The sequence below is a fragment of the Hippopotamus amphibius genome, chromosome 4 (genome assembly GCF_030028045.1).
Source record: "Hippopotamus amphibius kiboko isolate mHipAmp2 chromosome 4, mHipAmp2.hap2, whole genome shotgun sequence".
Taxonomy (NCBI): domain Eukaryota; kingdom Metazoa; phylum Chordata; class Mammalia; order Artiodactyla; family Hippopotamidae; genus Hippopotamus; species Hippopotamus amphibius.
The window spans coordinates 28,547,622-28,555,636 of record NC_080189.1 but is presented as its reverse complement, the minus strand read 5'-3'; the positions used below and the strand labels follow the sequence as shown (position 1 = coordinate 28,555,636).

Sequence of the window (8,015 nt, the reverse complement as noted above, 5' to 3'; positions counted from 1 at the left end):
CCTCACTTCAAGAGGATGGAAAATTGCAATCAATCACCCAGTGTTCCTGGAAAAAGAAGAGAAACAGCATTTTGTACCTCTTGACTCATTTCTCTCTCTCTTTTTTAATTTTTTGTTTTTCATTTCTAAGGTTATCTGTATCAAGAACTGTGAAGTATCTGAAATGCTGCCTTAATTGAAGCTAACAAGTTTGGTGCCACAAGTTCATAAATGATAGTGAAAGACATGAGACTCCTGGGTCAGAGATAAAGCACAATTTATTGTTCACAGAAACAGCAGCAGCCAGAATATCAGCATTTTGCCTTAAAACCCTCAGGGAGACACAAAGTCCAGATGACACATGCACACAGTGAGCTGCTTTACAGACTGGGAATTGCTGGGCTTAGAGACTCAATCTTTTACAGGGAACAGTAAACACTATCTCTATCTTCCAAGACTGCTTGCTTTACAAACATCCTTGATAAAAGAACTAAGTAACCCTGCTCAAAAGACGTGCAGAAATATTAAAAACCTATGAAGAATTGTTCGCAGCTGACTTTTTTGTTTTAAGCCTACTTTCATACCTAATGTAGAGATTAATTATTCATTTATATTGTGAATAATTTATCAAAATAACTTCTTTTGCTCTGCTATTTTTCTTCTCAATTTTATCCTCGATATTCGTATTGCCACCAATTATTTTGTTGTCTATTTGCATGTGACTGATATAGTTTTACTAAATATTTTTAAATGTCCTTTTATTGAGGGTACACATCTGGTACGCAGCTTGTAGTTCACTCCTTTGATACCGTATGAGAATAACTATCCTTTACTAGAATTTTAACCCATTCAAATATATGCACTGTGATATTTTTAATCTTGTTTTTCTCTTATATATACTTCCTATCAACCTAAAAAACAAACAAACAAACAAAACCCCTTCATTTCTCAATATTTCTCAAGTTCATTGCTGTTCCTTTTTTCTCTCGAGAAATGTGGAGTTGATCATTCCACTTGCATTCTGCCAGCAGTTGCCTTTCAATTTTTTAATTAAATAATCGCATGTCTACTTCTCTACCTACATATCCATTGGCTCTTCTCCCCTTAAAAAGATTTAGAACACTTTTCTCTCTCTCAACCCTCTGACAGCAGACATTTAGTGAGAATACTCACAGTATTTTTTGTTGATTCAGATTTTTTTTTTGCAGTGTAGATTTTTATTTCAAAAGTTATTTTCGTTCATCACATTGTTTCATAACCATACAAAAGATGATCATTTAGAAAGGATCTTGAAGTTGCAGTGCTCACTGCCATTTCTCATATACAATATCATGCCCAGACCCTACCTCCAAAGTTTCAGGGTCAGGTGGAGTACAGAATGAGTACACATAGACTGATGATATGCTTCCTGCCTAAAAATGTCTTTCTGTTGTCTTCACCAAAACAAAATTGCCTGAAATTAAAATTCGCAGGTCATTTTTTTGCCCCTAAAATTCAAATTTCTTCAACAGAAATGTTCCTCCCTCATGTTTTTTTTTTTTTTCCTTGTGGCTTTTCCTCTCCAACTTGAATGCTTATTAAATTTGTCCAATATTTTTGAAATTTAGAAATGTCATGAGGCCGCATCTATGTGTCTCTATATTAATTTTCCTAGTACTTTGTAGACCCTTTATACAGCTAAGGATATATGTCTTTTTAGTTCAGGGAAATTAGCTTTAAACCGCTCTTTACTAATTGTTTCTCCTTCTCTACCCCATTCTAGGCTCATGTGATTTCTAGCGTAGACAAAGCAAAGCTGCTAAACTTATTATTTTTGCTCATCTACCTCATTTCTTTGACTTTTCCTCTAAATTCTAGGGGACTATCTTTAGCTAATCCACCCAACCCCTCTTTTAGCTTTAGCTTTCAAGTACCAAATTCACTCTTCATTGCCATCAATGTGTTGCTTTTTGCAATTTAGCAATTGTTTATTTTATTGCATTTATTGATTGACTGTAATTATTTATGTAATAGCAATTCTTTTTTTCCAGTATTTCTTCCAAAGGATGAAAAATGCTACCGAATGTCCTTAGCCTAGTTAAGAGATTTGTTTAACGAATATTTGTTTTCTTTCTTCAAAAGGATCCTTTTTTTTGATTTTTGAATCTTTATGTATATGGTGACTATCCTTTATCAGTTTGTTTTTGCAATATTGGGATATAAAATTTTGTCCTGTTCTATTGTTTAGGCCTCTGTCTATATAATATAGGAGAAGAAAGGAAACACCTTCTATGGTTTCATTTGCTAGTGGCCCAGGGGAAGTGTGATCATCAGGTCATAAACTAGAGGAAAGCAGATCCTTCAAAGGCAGGGGAACTAAACTTCTTACCTGGTAGTGCTGTCCAGTATCCTGGAGCCAGGATTCCAGTAAAAAAGCAACCGGACTTTTTCCCTGCTGACTGCTCTCTAGCCTGACATCATCTCCAGCCCCTTCTGCTGTGGATTTTTGGAGACCTGTGTGAAATGAGAGCTGCAGTTCCAATGGGATGGAAACGCATTTACCAGAAGAGTTGATCTTATTAAGGAAAGTCTCTCTGTTGTTGAGCCTATTATTTGGCTTTTTGTGGTTATTTTCCCAGCACTTAAATTAAGGTGCTGTCCCTTTTCATGGATGATTCAATAGCTCTGGGTGCCCCACCCACCCCCGCGTTGCCCCGCCAGTTGTCATCCACAACTCTTCCATTACTATTAATACAAGCAAGCGCTGTCTAGTCAGATACTTCACCCCAAGGCAACAGAGGCATTCTCAAAGTCCTCTATTTGCCTCTATCTGACCATTGTCCCCTCCCTGCCTGCTTCCCCAGCTCCTCCTGCTCTGACCTGGGGGATTCTCCTGGACTGTCTCGTGAAAACCTGGTCATTTCCATTCCAGTGTAAACCCACGTTTGTCTGTGTTAAATTTTTACCTATTTTTTAGGGATCAGAATGGTCCCCAATGTAATCCTATCTATAATTTACTGTTTAGAAAGTCCCCAGAACATCTAAATTGTCTATGAAAACTTGAAAATAACAACAGCTTTATAGCGCTTCCCTTTTTGATGTTTAGTTCCTTACAAACAATAGTCAGGTGCCACGCTGTTGCTAAGTAAAAAAAATGTGGATATCCTAGAAAATATGTTGCTAAAATGATGGTAAATATTTATGTAGAACAAATATTAATACTTAGATTGAATTCCTTGACTCCTTGATCATTAAACTTGAGAGAACAACCTCATTAATTGCTGATTGAAATTGAGAATTCCCTCTCTCTGTCCCCATACATATACACACGCACACATATATACTTATATATAACTATAATATATACAAATATACATAATTATGTTGTGGCTATGTGAAATATTGCTACTTGAATTATAGCTCTTCACTTTCACTTTTAATTCTCTCTAGCTGCATGTTCTCTCTGTAGCCAGCCAGATCCACTCTTCCCCTTATCTCTTCTGATCTTTGCCCTAACGTTATATGAATTATATCCACAGATGTCTATTTTTTCTGCTTTCCTTTTGGGTTCTGCCAGTGGGAAACCCAAGCAAAAGACTGGAGGAAGAGACAAGCGTGAGATAAGAATATTTACTTCTCTAGCTCATGAGCTCACCTATGGCCCTGACAGTTGGTCACTGATCCTCTCAGTTACACTCTCTTTCTGGGTTCTCAGACCTTTCCCCCCCCAGATTCATTTGAGATTAGAGAGCTTATCTGATACTGCCCCTAGATTCCTACACTATTCCCTTAGTTTCCCTACACACTGCTCACGCTTTATAAGAAGTCCCTTTGTAAATAAACTCTCCTTGAATTATCCTATTTTGAACCTATTTCCTGTTAAGATTGACTCATATAACCTTGTTCATGATTGTACATCCCTGACATGCATGTGGTCAAGGTTATTCCTTTGGTTTATTAAGGAAAGAAATTGTTATAGTTTACTTGACCATTTTTATTCTTCTTAAAGAGTTTCATCATTGCCCCACAGGGAGTTTTTCTACCATAGAATAAAAGACAGTTCCACTGTTCACCCTGTTTTCTAGTATGGACTGCACTTTTCTGTTTGTTTACAGTTTGTTTTTTCATTGAAATTTTGAGAAGAATGGAAGATGAAAGTAGAAGATAAAATGTGAAGATTCAAATCCCTATATTAAAACATAGCATCCTTTATCCTATATGTAAAGATTTTCATGCAAAAGAATTCTATAATGTTTCTTCTCATCCATATACTGATTATTCTCCTATAACTACATTTTTTCTAAAATAAATTTCTTGAGTTGAAAGTTAACCCTAGCTTTTGTTTGTCGGTTTATTTTAACTATAATATAATGTACTTGAAATTTTTAAAAATTTTAATGTGAAAATAAGTAAAAATAAAATGTTCTCTTTAAAATATTAATTTCAGTAACAAAATTATATTTAAATTTAACACTAACAATAAAGTATTATACAGGGATGTTTTCTCTTCATACAACTTATGACACTATGAAAAACATTAAAATCAATAAAAAGATGAAATTCTACTTCCGTATTGTGTCACCTCTGTATTACTCTATTAGCAGTGGACAAAAATGCTGACCATCAATCAAATAGTCCCGGATCTTCTAAGGATTGGGCCTGTGGATTTCTATAATCTTAGATGTTGGTTCTAACTGATGTTTCTTTCTGATCTCATCTACTTCATCATCACCAAGTAAAAATGAAGCCAGCACCGGAATTTGTGAAAAATAGTTCTTAGCCAGGAAATGTTTGTGTTTGATCTTGTGAATAAACAAGGGTTCATATCCCTGAAAAGAAAAGAAAATCAAATTCTATTAAATGCCACAGATATATTTTGCCAAGTAAAAACACTTTTATGCCTCAGTGCCTTTGCTTGTCAGTTCTTCCAGCCCAGAAAACGTTTATTCTCTCTTTGCCCATCACCATTCAGGGCTCAGCTTTTATGACGCTTTAACCTGGAAGCCCTTCTTGATTCTCCCTCTGACCTCTCTAAGTCCAAACTAACCCCTCCTTCTTCCATACTTACATGCACTTTCACGCATTTTAATTCCAAGATTTAGTTCATTCTGCCTTGACTTTCACTACCTACTTCTGAGTTTCTCCCATGATAAGGAAGCCTCCTTAAAGATTCAGACTGGGTCTTTTTCATACATGTGTCTCTTGGCACCATAAGGTAAATATTCAATCAATATTTTTGTGTAAATGCTCTTGTCACCTTGGTTTTCTTTAAATCTATTTCAATACTGATGCAATTACCAACTTGAATTTTTTTTCTAAAATTAGTCCTACTCTCTGTATCTCTAGAGTTCAAAATAAAGATCACAATGGTGCTGTGACAATGTAAACTTCTCTTTGGTCACCCTTTTTCCTACCTTAGATATGAGTCCCTGCACTGTTTCTCTTTTGTCTTCTAAACAGAAAATAACCTTCCTGCTTTTATCAAATCTTTGTGCCGTTCCATTTTTATTTGTTCTTAATTTTTAGGCTTCTTGTCTCTCCACAGCTATAGCAGCACTTTGAACTTTCTCTATTAAGTCACTTTGCCACATTATAAGACAATCTGTTTTCTAATGAAAGGGGCACACTGCTATTTGCCAACTCAATATTCATTCTCTCTTCCATTCATATTTAGAGGCCTGACTATATAGGGGCCTGATTTTGTATTTTGTGACATGCTCAGCTTTCTTAGCCTTTATTATAGCTAGGAGTGGCCTTATGACAAATTTCTGGCATACGTTGTGTGTGTGTGTGTGTGTGTATACACATGTATGGTAGAAATATATATTTATACATACATACATATATATGTATATATGTACATTTTTTAAAAAGAAGTCATGAATAAAGCTTACAGGGAAGTTTTTTAGCAGTGGGAAGACTCACCTGTCAAGTACCTTTAGGCTTTTGCCATATCTAGGAGGTAGATACAATGCAGGAGATGAAGTAGCTATCTGTCTCTAAGAGCACATAATCGTTAGGATTAAAGCCAAAGGTTAAACATGGCTGAGGAAGAAGTTAGGGGGCCTGGGTTTCTGAGAGCATTGTGGAGCTACAATATAAGCCCCAGCTGCCAAACTCCGGATTTCTATTGCATAAGACAAGTAACCCCAAATTTGATTAAGTCATTATAAATTGCTTAGTCTGTTATTTTACAGCTAAACTCAAATGCAACTGAAACAACGAAGTATTGTGTCCATTACATTTCCTTGTTTTTCCCCAAGCACTTATCACAGTATCTGGCAGATTCAAAAGCAAACTCTGGTTGAATTAATAAATGCCATCCATTTGCTTTATTAATCTTAATTGACTCTTCTTTTCAACCAAATCACAAATACTACCTGTACCTCCTCCTAAAATTTGTTTTCTGTAAGGTTAGACATCTCCTTACTAAAGATCCTTCCATACTGTCAAGTCAAGGTAAGGAAAGCCCTAGAGAAAAGGAGCCAAAGGATATGGCATTCTTACAGAAAACACTATGTAGAAGTATCCTGGGCTTATTTTAAAGTTTCCTCTCTATGGTATATATCTACATATACACAATGGAATATTATTCAGCCATTAAAGAATGAAATTCTGCCATTAACAACAACACAGATGGACTTAGAGAGTATCATGCTTAAGGAAGTAAGTCAGAGAGAGAAAGACAAATACTCTATATTATCACTTATATGTGCAATCTAAAAACAAAACAAATATAACAAAACAGAAACAGTCACAGATACACAGAACAAACTAGTGGCTGTCAGTGGGGAAAAAGAAGGCGGTGGGGCAAGATGGGAGTATAGGATCAAGAGGCACAAACCACTCTGTGTCAACAAAGAAGTGACAGGAATATATTGTACAGCATAGGTAAACATAGCCATTGTTTTATAATAACTTTAAATAGAATATAATCTATACAAATATTGAATCACTCTGCTGTATACCTGAAACTAAGATAATATTGTAAATTTCAACTATACTTCAACTTTTTAAAAAAAAAGTTTCCTCTCTACAGTCAAATTCACCTGGTCAAAATACTCATCTAACCTTTTCCCAACACTTCTTAGCCCTATTTCATTCAAGAAATACTAACTCATTTCTGTTATACAACATTAAACAAAACGTGCAGAACTTTATAGGTTTTCAAAGTGCATAAGTAAAGTCAAAAAGTAATCATTAAAGATAAGAATAGCACCTTATGGTACATACAATAAAAGGAACAATAAGTAACTCAAAGAATAATACAATATGGAAAAATATCCAATATCCATTATCTCCATTTTATAGATGAGAAAACTGGGGTATTGAGACATTAACAAACTTGCCCAACTTCTCCCAGCTCATAAGTGATAGAGCCAGAATTCAAAGCTAAGGCTTACTCTAATCCTTTATATCAATTCCATGTTTTTAGTTAACCTTTATAAAAAACTTACGAAACAAAGAAGGCAGGTCTTAAAGTCCTGCAGATTGTTAATGACATAAATGGGGAAATACTGGGTCAGGTCTCCTGACTTTAAATCTAGTATTGTCTTACTTCGGCCAATGTGCACTCCAGGAGAAACTGAACTGCCTCATATACAGTTCAAAGAACAGTTCTTTTCCATGCTTTTCCTACAATTTGTGTCATGATTGCAGGAGTCAAGATTAAGTCTGGAGTATTCTTTTACTCAATGAGATAGCAAATATCTCTGTGCATTTAGTAAATTCTGGAAATGCTTTACTTTACCACAAGACATAAACTATTCTTAAATTAGGCTGATTATTAATATTTAAAAGATTACACCAGCCCAAAACCATAAAAAGGCAATTTTTTTAGCTTGTCTGAAATGATAATTATATTTGAAGTCATTTCTTTGTTTACACTAGGCTTTCATAGTGTAAATGGAGCTCTATTTACAGAAATTCAATAAAATCCTGAAATTAGAAATGCATGTGAATAGAGCATTTAATTTGATACTGCAGTAATTTGATTAAACACACAAAGGGAGTTGTGTGCATTAATTGAAGAAGCAGTAGAATATTAGCTTTGGGAA

At 35.0% G+C, this 8,015-nt stretch overlaps 1 protein-coding gene across 1 annotated transcript in view; it reads right to left on the bottom strand.

The window, feature by feature from the left end:
• Nucleotides 1–4,370: 4,370 nt before the first annotated feature.
• IQUB (IQ motif and ubiquitin domain containing) overlaps nucleotides 4,371–8,015 on the bottom strand; it is a 56,025-nt gene continuing 52,380 nt past the window's right edge. The window contains exon 14 of the mRNA XM_057733176.1: nucleotides 4,371–4,787. Coding sequence (XP_057589159.1) covers nucleotides 4,605–4,787 — 183 coding nt within the window. The 3' untranslated portion in view covers nucleotides 4,371–4,604. The remainder of the gene's footprint in view (nucleotides 4,788–8,015) is intronic.